General features: G+C 45.8%; 1 protein-coding gene across 1 annotated transcript in view; it reads left to right on the top strand.

Moving 5' to 3' along the window:
- Positions 1–1,743: 1,743 nt before the first annotated feature.
- Positions 1,744–16,677, top strand: part of rusc2 (RUN and SH3 domain containing 2) — a 58,347-nt gene continuing 43,413 nt past the window's right edge. Inside the window, exons 1-2 of the mRNA XM_055887508.1 lie at positions 1,744–1,952; positions 14,993–16,639. Coding sequence (XP_055743483.1) covers positions 15,197–16,639 — 1,443 coding nt within the window. The 5' untranslated portion in view covers positions 1,744–1,952; positions 14,993–15,196. The remainder of the gene's footprint in view (positions 1,953–14,992; positions 16,640–16,677) is intronic.

The raw sequence follows: 16,677 nt of genomic DNA, 5'->3' as shown, positions 1-16,677 counted from the left end.
AAAATAAGACCTGTACAATTTTGTACACCTGTTTTTCCTTCATAAAATGCCTAACCTGAGGTATGTAGCTCAAATAATGTGCAAGTTATTGAAGTTTTAGGGTCCGAGTGTCTGTGCTAGTTAGAGAGAGTGTAATGTGAGTGTAATGTTTACTGTTCATTTTTGTTTATTTCACTTTTGTATATTATCTACTTAATTTGCTTTGGCAATGTTAACATATGTTTCCCATGCCAATAAAGCCCCTTGAATTGAATTGAGAGAGGGAGCGAGAGAGAAGAAGAGTCCCCTAGGCAAGCTGGTCCTGGGGCTCTGTTCACAAACACAAACACACCCCACAGAGCCTCAGGACAGCAATACAATTAGACCCAATCAAATCATGAGAAAACAAAAATAGAATTACTTGACACATTGGATAGAATTAACAAAAAAACTGAGCAAACTTGAATGCTATTTGGCCCTAAACAGAGAGTACACTGTGGCAGAATACCTGACCACTGTGACTGACCCAAACTTAAGGAAAGCTTTGACTATGTACCGACTCGGTGAGCATAGCCTTGCTATTGAGAAAGGCCGCCGCAGGCAGACATGGCTCTCAAGAGAAGACACACTACCCACAAAATGAGGTGGAAACTGAGGTGTACTTCCTAACCTCCTGCCAAATGTATGACCATATTAGAGACACACATTTCCCTCAGATTACACAGATCCACAAAGAACTCGAAAACAAACCCGATTTTGATCATCTCCCATATCTACTGGGTGAAATACCACAGTGTGCCATCACAGCAGCAAGATTTGTGACCTGTTGCCACAAGAAAAGGGCAACCAGTGAAGAACAAACACCATTGTAAATACAACCCATATTTATGCTTATTTATTTTCCCTTTTGTACTTTAACCATTTGTACATCGTTACAACACTGTCTATATACATAATATGACATTTGTAATGTCTTTATTCTTTTGGAACTTCCGTGAGTGTAATGTTTACTCTTAATTTTTATTGTTTATTTCACTTTTGTATTTTATCTAACTCACTTGCTTTGGCAATGTTAACATATGTTTCCCATGCCAATAAAGCCCCTTGAATTGAATTGAATTGAGAGAGAGAGAGCATGATAAAGCCCCTTGAATTGAATTGAATTGAGAGAGAGCATGATAAAGCCCCTTGAATTGAATTGAATTGAGAGAGAGCATGATAAAGCCCCTTGAATTGAATTGAATTGAGAGAGAACATGATAAAGCCCCTTGAATTGATTTGAGAGAGAGCATGATAAAGCCCCTTGAATTGAATTGAATTGAGAGAGAACATGATAAAGCCCCTTGAATTGAATTGAGAGAGAACATGATAAAGCCCCTTGAATTGAATTGAGAGAGAGCATGATAAAGCCCCTTGAATTGAATTGAATTGGGAGAGAGCATGATAAAGCCCCTTGAATTGAATTGAATTGAGAGAGAGCATGATAAAGCCCCTTGAATTGAATTGAATTGAGAGAGAGCATGATAAAGCCCCTTAAATTGAATTGAGAGAGAGCATGATAAAGCCCCATGAATTGAATTGAATTGAGAGAGAGCATGATAAAGCCCCTTGAATTGAATAGAAATAGTAAGAATTATAATGTCAGTGTCATAGAAGAAACATACGAAGGTTGACCCCCCCCCCCCACACACCTGCCCAGAAACAGGAAGCTAGGTATTTTACTTGATCCTCTCCGTATTGTGCCTGACCGAATTCCTATGCGGGAGAGTAGAGATGGATCGGGGTTGACGTAAGAGCCCCGTTCTACGCCGCTGCTGCGCTGTCGAGAGCTGCAACGCTGCTGGTCGGGAGCAGAAAAAAACATGTTCCGTTCGTCTAGGATTAGGCATATTATACCCGTGGTTATTGACAACGATTGACATGTGGATACTATTGACACGATAATAACATCATCGTTGACAACCTGCTTAAACGTAAGTATAGTCTCCTTCGTGGCTTTCTAATAGAAGGCTGGGATATAATGGGGAGAGACGGAGAAGCAATGCAGAATTGCTTGGACAGCATTGAATGGGAAGCTGGAAAATGATGCCGTAGCATCATAACCGTAAAGGCGCAGTAAAAACGGGTCTTCCGTCCAAAAAAATGCGGTTATTGACATGCCTAGATCGTTTCGAATGGAAACTATTTAATCGTGTGGTGTTTAATCCCTTGTTGATTTTCTGATCTCGACTCTTTATCCAAAGACATTAGACTATAGTGCTCGCGACAACACAGCGCAACCTCCATTAGGCCTAATTAACGCCATCTTAATGACAATGCATGGCACATATATGTATTACATCGCAATATTGGTGAGAAACCAAGTGGTTGATTCTTGGCTATGTGGTTAAATAACAAAGATGAACAGACATTGCCCATGTGCCATCCTCTCGCACTGAATCCTTACAAAGGCGAGGAAGCTGTTTTGACACACGGTGCACGGTGGGTGGTGATGGTGGAGGCTGGGCTACATAATAACATAGTCCTGTCATCGACATTCTAAACTAAACAGAAACAACGGCCGAAAATGTTCTTGACACGTTCGGTACGTTTGTGGGTGTTTTAAGACTAGAGTATTGAATATTTTCTATGTAGCCGTTCTGGGACTGGAAAGGAATCATACGTTGCCATGTAACGGGCCTTTCCTTTAGCATACCCAGTTACATTGTCTCCAAAACCCTCATTGTATCGATTTGTGTGCGCGCATTCCCAGTGATCACCACAGATGGGAGGGGTGTTGTTGGGGATATTTACATTGTTGTTTTGGGAATAGACAGTGCACGTCAACGCTCACGCGGAAATATTAACAGCTGTTAACATAACAAGATATCCACATTGTTCAATTATGGATACTCTATATTTACTATGTTATCGATTAATGAGAGTATAGCGTAGGTCTATATGATAACATAGATGCTCTATAGCGTAAGCGATGGATTTTCAAAAATATTCCGGCTCGTATGACTCATAACATCAATATATTAATATGATGGATCACTTGGCCTGCTATCAGAAATATTCTATATTGCGATAACAAAATCAGCGCTTTTTCTTGCCCCATATTTCCCTTTCGCTTCTGGGTGTTTTCATTGCCATGTAACCTATTAAACCTCTATCGCGAGAGAGCGAAATGCAACCAAGCGTTTCTGCGTATCGTCCGGTTATGTATCCCGTATTTTTCCATCTTAGTTCTGGCTGTCAGGAACTTTCATGACTGATGTGATATCTGTTCAACACAGACAGGGCAAGTACATCATTTCAACAGCAGGCCTATGCTACCACGCTGCTGCTGCTTCGTAGCTTTACATGTCTGTAGGTCTACCGGGGAATGTCTCCCATAACACGGACAGGCGTGCACATGTCCGGGCGTGTCAAACCCGGCCTTAAGCAGCCCAGCTGTGGCTTAACTGTGTCTTTCTTGTCCCTGGTCTATCAAGTTATCACTTGTCCTGGCTCTATGGCAGGGGGGGGATTACATCACAGCTCTACAGAATTTTGAGACTGAAACAGACTGGGTGTCTGTAGGTAGTGTGAGTATTGGTGGACTGGTGGGGTAGGTAGGTGTGTGTGTGTGTGTGTGTGTGTGTGTGTGTGTGTGTGTGTGTGTGTGTGTGTGTGTGTGTGTGTGTGTGTGTGTATTGGTGGGGTTTGGGTAGGTAGGTGGGCGGGCGGGTGGGTTAGGTGTGTGGGTGGGTGGGTGAGTGTGTGCATATGTCTATCAGGCTGTATAATACATTGTATTACATCCAGTGTATTTCTTATGAGACAGGGGAGAGGAGAAATGAGGGGAGGAGAGGGGAGAACCACTGTATCAGCATTCCCAAAGCCTGATAGATGTGAGGCTACAGAATGTTGAAAAACACTGTATCAGCAGTCCCAAAGCCTGATAGATGTGAGGCTACAGGATGTTGAGAAACACTGTATCAGCAGTCCCAAAGCCTGATAGATGTGAGGCTACAGAATGTTGAGAAACACTCTATCAGCAGTCCCAAAGCCTGATAGATGTGAGGCTACAGAATGTTGATAAACTCTGTATCAGCAGTCCCAAAGCCTGATAGATGTGAGGCTACAGAATGTTGAGAAACTCTGTATCAGCAGTCCCAAAGCCTGATAGATGCGAGGCTACAGAATGTTGATAAACACTGTATCAGCAGTCCCAAAGCCTGATAGATGTGAGGCTACAGAATGTTGATAAACTCTGTATCAGCAGTCCCAAAGCCTGATAGATGCGAGGCTACAGAATGTTGAGAAACACTTTATCAGCATTCCCAAAGCCTGATAGATGTGAGGCTACAGAATGTTGAGAAACACTGTATCAGCAGTCCCAAAGCCTGATAGATGTGAGGCTACAGAATGTTGAGAAACACTCTATCAGCAGTCCCAAAGCCTGATAGATGTGAGGCTACAGAATATAGAGGAACCCTGATGAAGTCAGCTTGCTGTCATTGGCTAATTATTATAATTACATTTACTTCATCTGATCTACAGAATGTGCAGCTATCTCCTTTCCCTTTCTAAGTCTGCAGAATGTCAACACAGCACAATATAACAGAGATACATCCTCCACCTTGCATTAGAGATAACTAGAGAGGGAGTTGCATGCTCTACTTACCTGTGTTTATCTACAGTACACTTAGTAGACATTTCAGTGGAGGCAACTTGTACATCAAGCTACTATGTTACGTAAAGAGAGTAATCTTCCTATAGTCAGGTAAGGGAAAGAACTCTTGAGAGGGAGGGAGGGAGGTGGGAGGGGGGAGGGATGGAGGGAGGGAGGGAGGGAGGGAGGGAGAGGGTTGAGGGAGAGAGGTTGGAGAGAGAGAGGTGGAAGAAAGGGAGGGAGGGAGAGAGAGAGAGAGAGAGAGAGAGAGGGGGGAAAGAGAGAGGATTGAGGGAGAGAGGAGGGAGAGAAGTGGTAAAGAGAGAGATGGGAGGGAGGGAGGGAGGGAGGGAGGGAGGGAGGGAGGGAGGGAGGGAGGGAGGGAGGGAGGGAGACATGGACAAGGAAGGGACTGGGTTGGTAGTGACTTGTCGTTGTATCTGGGGGCTCTATCAGAGACGTAGGGAGGGACAGTGCTTTCAGAAAGTATTCATGCCCCTTGACTTATTCCATATTTTGTTGTGTTGAATTCAAAATTGATTAAATTGATGCTTTTTCTCACCCATCTACACACAATAATACTCCATAATGTCAAAGTGAAAACATGTTTAGAATTATTTTTTGCAAATGTATTGAAAATGAAATACAGAAATATTTCATTTACATAAGTATTCACACATTTGGCAGTGATTAGAGCTGATGGATTATACACAATTTGCACATTCTTCTTTTTCAAATTCTTCAAGCTCTGTCAAGTTGGTTGGTGATCATTTAAGTCAATACTGTAACTAGGCCACTCAGGAACATTCAATGTCATCTTGGTAAGCAACTCCAGTGTATATTTGGTCTTCTGTTTTAGGTTATTGTCCTGCTGAAAGGTGAATTTGTCTCCCAGTGTCTGTTGGAAAGCAGACTGAACCAGGTTTTCCTCTAGGATTTTGCTGGGCTTAGCTCTATTCCATTTCTTTTTATCCTAAAAAACTCCCTAGTCCTTGCCGGTGACAAACATACCCATAACATGATGCAGACACCACCATGCTTGAAAATATGAAGAGTGGTACTCAGTGGTGTGTTGTTGGACTTCCCTCAAACGTAGCACATAGTTCATTTCTTAGCTTTTTTCAGTTTTTACTTTATTGCCTTTTTGCAAACAGGATGCATGTTTTGGAATATTTTTGTTCTGTAATATTTGTTTTCTTTTCACTGTCATTCTGTCATTTAAGTTAGTATTGTGGAGTAACTACAATGTTGTTGATCCATCCTCAGTTTTCTCCTTTCACAGCCATTAAACTCTGTAACTGTTTTAAAGTCACCATTGGCCTCATGGTGAAATCCCTGAGCTGTTTCCTTCCTCTACGGTAACTGAGTTAGGAAGGACGCCTGTATCTTTGTAGTGACTGGGTGTATTGATACACCATCCAAACTGTAATGAATAACTTCACCATGCTCAAAGGGATATTCAATGACAGCTTCTTCTTTTTTATACCCATCTACCAATAGATGCCCTTCTTTGCGAGGCATTGAAAAACCTCCCTGGTCTTTGTGGTTGAATCTGTGTTTGAAATTCATTGCTAGACTATTATGTGACATATTAAGCACATTTTTACTCCTGAACTTATTTAGGCTTGCCATAACAAAGGCAAACCTAAAGGAATACTTATTGACTCAATACAATTCAGCTTGTCAGTTTGAATTAATTTGCAAACATTTCTAAAAACACAATTCCACTTTGACATTATGGGGTATTGTGTGTAGGCTAGTGACACACAATTTCAATACAATCCATTGTAAATTCAGGCTGTAACATAACAACATGTGTAAAAATTCAAGGGGTGTGAATACTTTCTGAAGGCACCGTAGTGTGGTGTTGGTAATAATATCCATCTCTGCAGCTGCTCGGGGTGCACCGTCTCTGGGAAGGTCTGCTCTGAGTCCCAGCCCTGTCCTTATGATGTAAGACCCGAGGAAGAGGAGGAGCGGGAAAGAGGGAGGGGAGGCAGGGAGGAGGATGATGTCCTTTGTTCACACTAATGATGTAAGAGTGAGGAAGGGAGGGAGCGGGTCAGAGGGAGGGGAGGCAGGGAGGAGGATGATGTCCTTTGTTTGCAGCTTTCCCTTAAAGTGTGTGTGTGTGTGTGTGTTCAAATTCCTTTATTGGCATGGCAAGAGAACCTGTGTGGCCTCTCTCTCTCTCTCTCTCTCTCTCTCTCTCTCTCTCTCTCTCTTTCTCTCTTTCTCTTTCTCTTTCTCTTTCTCTCTTTCTCTCTTTCTCTCTTTCTCTCTTTCTCTCTTTCTCTCTTTCTCTCTTTCTCTCTTTCTTCTTTCTTCTTTCTTCTTTCTCTCTTTCTTTCTCTCGCTGGGTGGATAGATAGAAGCAGACAGGGGATATTCGAGGAGAGTGCTTTCAGAGAAACAGACAGAAGGTCCGGTCATTGAGGCGTGTGATAGACTAACTAAAAGATTGTGTGTATTCCTGCCAGTGACCCAAAAACACAGAGCCGTTTGAAAAGAAATAGTTTGGGTATGTTCTGCTGTCTGTTGTCCGTAATGGAGCATCCTGTATCCTCCATGAGCTCACCATCAACCCTGGACAGAGATGGGTATGGACACTCCAGCCCTCATTCAGACGCAACGTTTTCATATTGTGTTTATTGGTTGTTTGGTGTTTGGTGTTTGTGTGAGTTCCTGTGTCCTGTCTGCGTGCACTTTTGCCTGTGTGTGTTTCATAAACAGAAACCCCTGACCAGTGGTCGAACACTCAGGAGACGTCTCACTGTGTACGCCGGATGGCCATCGATGACACTGGGAGGAGGCGTGGGCCTGGAAATACAAGACAAAGAGCTGTGAGACAAGGGCTTAATCCTGGACACATGAAAAGTAGGGTGTATATGGAGGCTACGGGTAACAGCAGATGGACAGCAGTGAAACTAAGGACTGTAGAGATGGGGAAAGGACCAATGAAACGAGGGGAAAGGTTGCCCATGCTTGTCAACGGTACCTGGAGGTGGTCTTGAGAAGAGCCGACCGAGCTGACGAACATCTGGGCTGAGGGTGACGAACATCTGGGCTGAGTGTTTGTTGACTTCAACTTCTTGCTCCGGGAAGAGCTGGGGCTGATATCCCATGGAGCAGTCGAAAGGGGAGAGCCCAGTGGCCGAGCAGGGAAGAGCTGGGGCTGATATCCCATGGAGCAGTTGAAAGGGGAGAGCCCAGTAGCCGAGCAGAGAAGAGCTGGGGCTGATATCCCATGGAGCAGTTGAAAGGGGAGAGCCCAGTGGCCGAGCAGGGAAGAGCTGGGGCTGATATCCCATGGAGCAGTTGAAAGGGGAGAGCCCAGTGGCCGAGCAGAGAAGAGCTGGGGCTGATATCCCATGGAGCAGTTGAAAGGGGAGAGCCCAGTAGCCGAGCAGGGAAGAGCTGGGGCTGATATCCCATGGAGCAGTTGAAAGGGGGAGCCCAGTAGCCGAGCAGAGAAGAGCTGGGACTGATATCCCATGGAGCAGTTGAAAGGAGAGCCCAGTGGCCGAGCAGAGAAGAGCTGGGGCTGATATCCCATGGAGCAGTTGAAAGGGGAGAGCCCAGTGGCCGAGCAGGGAAGAGCTGGGGCTGATATCCCATGGAGCAGTTGAAAGGGGAGAGCCCAGTAGCCGAGCAGAGAAGAGCTGGGGCTGATATCCCATGGAGCAGTTGAAAGGGGAGAGCCCAGTGGCCGAGCAGGGAAGAGCTGGGGCTGATATCCCATGGAGCAGTTGAAAGGGGAGAGCCCAGTAGCAGAGAAGAGAAGAGCTGGGGCTGATATCCCATGGAGCAGTTGAAAGGGGAGAGCCCAGTGGCCGAGCAGGGAAGAGCTGGGGCTGATATCCCATGGAGCAGTTGAAAGGGGAGAGCCCAGTAGCCGAGCAGGGAAGAGTGTTCCTGGCATACTCCACCCAGACCAGTTGCTGGCTCCAGGTGGTGTGGTTGGTAGAGTGACGAGACACCAACGTGTCGTTTCCATGTCTTGATTGGCTCGCTCCGACTTGCCGTTGGACTGGGGATGAAACCCGGAGAACTGGCTGGCCGACGACCCAATAAGGGGGCAGAACGCCTTCCAGAATCGGGACGAGAACTGAGGACCACGATCACAGACAATGTTGCCCGCGAGTCAATGAATTCGGAAGACGTGCTGCACCATGAGCTGGGCCGTCTCCTTGGCTGACGGTAACTTGGGGAGAGGGATGAAATGGGCGGCCTTGGAGAACCTGTCCACCACCGTCAGGATGGTGGTGTTGCCATCTGACGGAGGGAGACCAGTGTCAAAATCCATTGAAATATGGGACCAGGGGCAATGAGGAACAGGGAGTGGCTGAAGGAGGCCAGACAGAGCTTGCCGCAGAGTAATATTTTGAGCACACACCGTGCATGCAGCGACGAGACGTCAGGAAACATAGTGGGCCACCAGAAGCGTTGTCGGAGGAAGGCCAGGGTTTGATGGGCGCCAGGATGACAGGTAAGCCTGGAGGAATGAGCTCATTCCAGGACCTGAGACCAGGCCGAATCAGGGACGAACATCCGGGGGGGTCCGGCTGGAAAATTTGTGCCTTGCGGACCATGGCCTCAATACCCCAGACAACCGAAGCCGCAAGACATGAGGTAGGGAGGATGGTCTCAGATTCAGAGGATGTAGCAGCAGAACTGTACAGGCGAGAGAGGGCATACGGCTTCACATTTTTGGACCCTGGGCGGTAGGAGATGGTGAAGTTGAACCTGGTGAATAACAGGGCCCACCGGGCCTGCCTAGAGTTAAGGCGCTTGTAGAGGAAGAGAGGTAGCACGAGCCTTGCTGAAAACCTCCAGGTCATGGTAATCTACGGGAACGGCAGAGAAATCCAAGGCTGTACTTAATCCTGGAGGCGGACGTTCCGGGGCAGGCGGCGCCACCTTAAGGCAATGTGAGTGGCAGAATGGGCTCCAACACAGGATTGAACCCATAGTCCAGTCATAAACGGGATTGTGCTTCTGGAGCCATGAGAATCCCAAAAGAACAGGGACGTGGGGAGATTTGATGAGGAGAAGGTGAATGGACTCACTGTGATTGCCTGATACCCGCAGTTTATTGGGAACTGTGCTGTGCGTGACCCTGCCAATAGAGTGGCCGTCCAGCGCTCTGGCGTCCATGGGAACGAAGAGGAGTTGTATGGAGATACCTAGCTCAGATACCAGGGTAGCGGCCATAAAACTCTCATCTGCCCCACAGTCGATGAGCACCCGGAGAGACTTAGACCGGTCTCCCCACAGCAGGATAACAAAAAAGGGAGTACGAATAATGGGAGTTAGTAAACGGGTCACCTGTAGCTGATGATTCCCGCGGGAACGCGAGTGGCTTCGGCACAAAGACAAGTGAAACAGACCAGGGTGTGACAGTACTCTTAAAATATATAGATATGGAGCTGCCATATCTATATACAGATTTGACCATTAGGGCATGGCAGCTACTATAACGGCAAAAACATTTTTTTTTAAAGATATGAAGCTTTCAGTGTATTCCAAGTATGCTCTCATCTTTCAGATACAATTGGAACTAATATACCATATAGCATTGCAAAGTTAGAGCTAAAAGTCTGATGGCACTTGCGCCCATAGCAGTGGCCATCATAGGTCGTACCGGTACAGTATGTCAGATTTAGCTCAATTGACAATTTCTTAGCATCTGAGTATCACAGAAACACAACATTTGAATGAAACAAATGTTTTCATGAAAAGTTGCTATGGATGATTATTATTATTTTTTTTTAGCATTTTTTTTTTAAACATACAGAAACGTATATTCAAACCATTTACTTGTGTTACAAAAGATTAACACAAAAAAAGTGTTATTTCTTGACAGACATTACCAAGAATCATTACCAATTAACATTTTTCAAAATTATCCCAGTTGGCACATTTAGGGTTATAAATATGTTGTCACTTTTAGGGTTAAAAATAATAGTATGGGACATTTAAACCCAACCAGATCCTTCAGACAATCCCTTAATCCCATTTCAAGGGTCAACAGTGGATTGGTGAATGCTAGCACATTAGGCTAATGCTGTTATGTTTAGTCTGAATTTGTGTGGTGATTGTTGGCTTGTTCTCAGTGTGCTAACGCGCTAGGCTATTGCTGTTAGCTTCTGGTGTGGTGATTGTTGGCTTGTCCTCAGAGTGCTAACACGCTAGGCTATTGCTGTTAGCATCTGGTGTGGTGATTGTTGGCTTGTCCTCAGAGCGCTAAAATAAGCTAATAGGCGAGGCTAATCCTGTTAGCACCACTTTCCCTCTCTGGGAACAGAATCATACAAGGAACACTCAGCAACAGTGAAGCTGTCAGGTGGCTAATCATTCACTGTTTGAAGGGTTATTCTTGCACCTAGCAGGAGAGTAATTTCAGTTAGCCTGGGAATTGCCTGCTGAGATTGAATGGACTTGACCTGCAATGCTAATCTGTAGCTCGCTCAGCAGATAGAGCAGTCTACTGTTGTGTGTGTGTGTGTGTGTGTGTGTGTGTGTGTGTGTGTGTGTGTGTGTGTGTGTGTGTGTGTGTGTGTGTGTGTGTGTGTCTAACCAACACCTGCACTGTCAGTCTCTCTTCTAAAAGGTCAACATCTATTTATATATATCTCTGTCTCTCTGTCTCTCTCTCTGTCTCTCTTTTTCTGTCTCTGTCTCAATTCAATTTAAAGGGCTTTATTGGCATGGGAAACATATGTTAACATTGCCAAAGCAAGAGAAGTAGATAACATACAAAAGTATAATAAACAATAAAAATGAACAGTAAACATTACACTCACAGAAGTTCCAAAGAATAAAGACATTGCAAATGTCGTATTAAGTATATATACAGTGTTTTAACAATGTACAAATGGTTAAAGTACAAAAGGGAAAATAAATAAACATAAATATGGGTTGTATTTACAATGGTGTTTGTTCTTCACTGGTTGCCCTTTTCTTGTGGCAACAGGTCACAAATCTTGCTGCTGTGATGACAGACTGTGGTATTTCACCCAGTAGATATGGGAGTTTATCAAAATTGGATTTGTTTTCAAATTCTTTGTGGATCTGTGTGATCTGAGGGAAAATATGTGTCTCTAATATGGTCATACATTTGGCAGGAGGTTAGGAAGTGCAGCTCAGTTTCCACCTCACTTTGTGGGCAGTATTCACATGGCCTGTCTTCTCTTGAGAGCCAGGTCTGCCTACGGGGGCCTTTCTCAATAGCAAGGCTATGCTCACTGAGTCTGTACATAGTCAAAGCTTTCCTTAAGTTTGGGTCAGTCACAGTAGTCAGGTATTCTGCACTCTCTGTACTCTCTTTTTAGGGCCAAATAGCGTTAAAGTTTCTCCAGGTTAATATCTCTGTAGGTGATGGCTTTGTTCTCCTCTCTGGGATATGTGGGACGCGAGCCCACTGGCCAGCATCCAGTGAAAATGCAGAGCGCCAAATTCAAATAAATTAATATAAAAATGTAACTTTCATGAAATCACACATGCAATTCACCAAATTAAAGCTACACTTGTTGTGAATCCAGCTAACATGTCAGATTTCAAAAAGGCTTTACGGCAAAAGCAAACGATGCTATTATCTGGGGACAGCACCCCAGTAAACAAACACAGACAATTCTATTTCAACCCTCCAGGCGCGACACAAAACGCAGAAATAAAGATATAATTCATGCCTTACCTTTGACGAGCTTCTTCTGTTGGCACTCCAATATGTCCCATAAACATCACAAATGGTCATTTTGTTCGATTAATTCCGTTGATATATATATCCAAAATGTCCATTTATTTGGCGCGTTTGATCCAGAAAAACACCGGTTCCAACTTGCGCAACGTGACTACAAAATATCTCATAAGTTACCTGTAAGCTTTGTACAAACATTTCAAACTACTTTTGTAATACAACTTTAGGTATTTTTTAAATGTAAATAATTGATCAAATTTAACACGATCTGTGTTCAATACCGGAGGAAAACAAAGTGTAGCTAGCTTTCAGGTCATGCGCCTCTAACAAAGAGTACACTTCCCTCGAGCCTCATTCTGAACAGTGCTACTTCTTCATTTCTCAAAGGAAAAACCTCAACCAATTTCTAAAGACTGTTGACATCCAGTGGAAGCGATAGGAACTGCAAGAAGGTCCCTTAGAAATCTGGATTCCCAATGAAACCCATTGAAAAGAGAGTGAGTTCAAAATAAAAAAATCGGAATGGTTTGTCCTCGGGGTTTCGCCTGCCAAATAAGTTCTGTTATAGTCACAGACATGAATCAAACTTTTTTAGAAGCTTCAGAGTGTTTTCCATCCAACTCTACTAATAATATGCATATCTTAGCAACTGAGTAGCAGGCAGTTTACTTTGGACATGCTTATCATCCAGACGTGAAAATACTGCCACCTATCCCAGAGAAATTATGGAAGGTTTGGGAATCGCTTCCTTTTAGGTGGTTGTAGAATTTAATGGCTCTTTTCTGGATTTTGATAATTAGCGGGTATTGGCCTAATTCTGCTCTCAATTTGTTGTTTGTCCCATTTTGTGAATTCTTGGTTGGTGAGTGGACCCCAGACCTCACAACCATAAAGGGCAATGGTTCTATAACTTTTTCAAGTATTTTTAGCCAGATCCTAATTGGTATGTCAAATTTTTTGTTCCTTTTGATGGCATAGAATACCCTTCTTGCCTTGTCTCTCAGAACGTTCACAGCTTTGTGGAAGTTACCTGTGGCTCTGATGTTTAGGCCAAGGTATGTATAGTTTTTTGTGTGCTCTAGGGCAACGTTGTCTCGATGGAATTTGTATTTGTGGTCCTGGCGACTGGACCTTTTTTGGAACACCATTATTTTGGTCTTACTGAGATTTACTGTCAGGGCCCAGGTCTGTCAGGGCCCAGGTCTGGCAGAATCTGTGCATAAGATCTATGTGCTGCTGTAGGCCCTCCTTGGTTGGTGACAGAAGCACCAGATCATCAGCAAACAGTAGACATTTGACTTCAGATCCTAGTAGGGTGATGCCGGGTGCTGCAGACCTCGCCAATTCGTTGATATATATGTTGAAGAGGGTGGGGCTTAACCTCTCTTGGGTATGTGAGACGTTAGCGTCCCACCTCTTCAACTGCCAGTGCTGGGCGCCAAATTCAAATACAGAAATACTCATTATAAAAATTCAGAAAACAAAACATATTTTACATAGGTTTAAAGATGAACTTCTTGTGAATCCAACCACGGTGTCAGATTTTAAAAAATGCTTTACGGCGAAAGCATACCTTACGATTATTTGAGAACATAGCCCAGCAGACAAATCATTACAAACAGTAACCAGCCAAGTAGAAGAGTATTTTATCCTGTCTGTCTGTCTGTCTGTCTGTCTGTCTGTCTGTGTCTTTCTTCGTTCAGGATGATTCATCTTTCTAGGATTATTGCTGAGTTAGGATTACTCCTCCTGAGTAGGTGTTGAGTCTGGATTAGTCTGCCCCTGTGTCAGGAAGCTGTCTAAATGTCCGCATATCCAATGGATTTGAGTAGTTGTTACTGATGAAAGAATGTAAAGATTGTGGAAGTCTTAAGATGTGTGAGCTCAAATGAGATGGGTGAGCTCATAGGCCTGTTTGACAGTCTGATGTAGCTGTGGTAGAGAGAGGAGAGTGAGAGGAGGACCTCACTGACTCCACCTCACGTGGCAGTGACTCATGAGTCATCCACTGACGAACTGAATGACAAGACTAATTATTTAAGACTGGCGGCAGGTAGCCTAGCGGTTTGTGAAGCAAGTCAGCTACCAGAGTGTTGCCAGTTTGAATCCCGGGTCCTACGGGAAAAATCGGTTGGCAAAATCAGATGTACAGTATGTAGCAATGACTACAACTAGAGCGCTATAAAGGTGCCATTTCTGACAAAGCCAATTGACAGTGTCCGGTGTTGACGATTAATACCACTCTGTCTGGATCAGCAGGGGGTTGTCGAATCATCAGAGTTCGAATCAGAGCTGGTATCAAATCCTAGATTCCATTGCCTGCCGTTGTGCGTTTTAGCAAGGCACCCAACCCCACACAACTACAGCTCCCAGGGTGCCCCTGGTGGCAGCTCCTGCACCTCCCATAAACCTGTATGTACTACATGTGTCTTTGGAAGGGGTGGGTTAAAAGTGTAAGTCAAAGTGATGTTAATGTTGAGGATAGTGTCTTTTGGAGCCAAACCACAAGTTTCTTAAGATCTTCATATATCACATTGATATAAGTATTTTTGAAATGTGTGTCTTTCTAATACCATCTCTCTCTCTCTCTCTCGCTCTTTCTCTCTCTCTCTCCCTCTCTCTCTCTCTCTCTCTCTCTCTCTCTCTCTCTCTCTCTCTCGCTCTCTATCTTCCAGATGTACCACTCAGACCACAGAGTCAATTTCCCTGACCTCTCCTTCAGCATTCCAGGCCCTGGAGCCTTGGGTCTAGCATCTAACCACTGAACCAACTCCCTGTCCGAAACCCCTCCACATATCCTATACCCCCACCCCAGCACCCACACAGCTTTTCCCCCTGCCCCCTGTCTGAACCCCTACACACGGGTACACCCAGGGACCATGGACAGCCCCCCCAAGCTGTCTGGTGAGACCCTGATCGTTCACCACATCCCCCTGGTACACTGTCAGGTGACTGGGGGCCGGCAGGGCTGTGGGTCCCTGAAGAGATCAAACCCTTTCAGCTACCCAGAAACCCTGGGCTTGAGCCGCACAACCTCCCTTCCTGAGCAGGATGTTCTCCAGAGGGAAGCCCTGGTGTACAGCAGCCTCATCCAGACCTCCACAGGAGGAGGAGGAGGAGGAGAGGGAGAGGGAGGAGGAGGAGGAGGGAGAGGAGGCAGCACGGGGAGTGATGATTCGTCGGTGACGTCCAGTAACTGCGAGGACCAGGTGATGGTGATGGTGGCCCACACTATGCCCAGGGTGAAGCCAAGGGAACAGGTCAACAACCCGCTCCGGCTCCGTCACAACCCTTTTCTGCTCAACACGGAGGAGGATGATGATGATGAGGATGAGGAAGATGATGTTGATAACCTGAATGGTTACTTGGAAGACTCCTCCTTTCATCTCCATGGCAATACAAACTCCGCCCTGGACGAGGAGGGAGACGGGATTGCACCCTTTCACCTCCACGACCTGGGGTCCACCACACACAAGCCCTTCCTGTTGCACAGCACCCTGGGTAAGCACTCTTGGGGCTGCTCAGGGAGGCTGGACTCCCTTAGGGGCGTGTCCTCTGATCTCTCCACCCACCTGGAGGGCCTGGACCTGCTGGGATTGGACAGTCCACGTCGCCACGGCAGCAGTGGCTCCACCCTCTCCATGGACTGCGGAGAGCAGGAGTGGGGTGAGGATGAGGAGGAGGAAGAGGATCACCCAATGAGGGGTGGGGGACGGGGCAGTAGCCAAGCTAACTCCTCCTCTGGCTCTGGCACCACCCACCAGCACTGCTCCTGCTGCGGCCTCTCCCAGACATATCTTGAACACTTCCCGGAACCGTTTTCAGAGTCGTCGGAACGCCAGCTGGGCTACGCCAGCGACTCTTCCTGTAACAGCTCAGATGGCGTGCTGGTTAACTTCAGCGCCATCTATAATAACATGAACAACAGTGTCCCGGCAACCTCTACCAAGCCACCACCTCTGGCCACCACGACCACCAACCTCAACAGCTCCACCGACCAATCTTGCACCTCCTCTGTCTGCATCTGCTCAGTGCTGGATGAGGAGGCAGGGAGCCGAAGAGGCTCCGGAGGTGGGGGGGCTTTCTACCTAGACCTCCACACCTCCCCCACCGAACCCCCCCACCTCCACTCTCAACAACCCCCCTGCCCCTCCAACAACACCCTGCCGTTACTCATCGAACCACACTCTCACCCTCACCCCACCACCTCCTCCTGCACCTGCTCAGCTGAACACCAGGGGGCTCTAGACCTGGACGCCAACTGCAACTCCTATCACCCCCCCCACTCCGACTCAGGAAGTGACCTCATGTCCTGTCTGCAGGTATGAATCAATCAAATGTATTTTATAAAGCCCTTTTT

This window comes from Salvelinus fontinalis, chromosome 28, assembly GCF_029448725.1.
Source record: "Salvelinus fontinalis isolate EN_2023a chromosome 28, ASM2944872v1, whole genome shotgun sequence".
Classification (NCBI taxonomy): domain Eukaryota; kingdom Metazoa; phylum Chordata; class Actinopteri; order Salmoniformes; family Salmonidae; genus Salvelinus; species Salvelinus fontinalis.
This window is presented reverse-complemented; position numbering and strand designations above follow the sequence as displayed.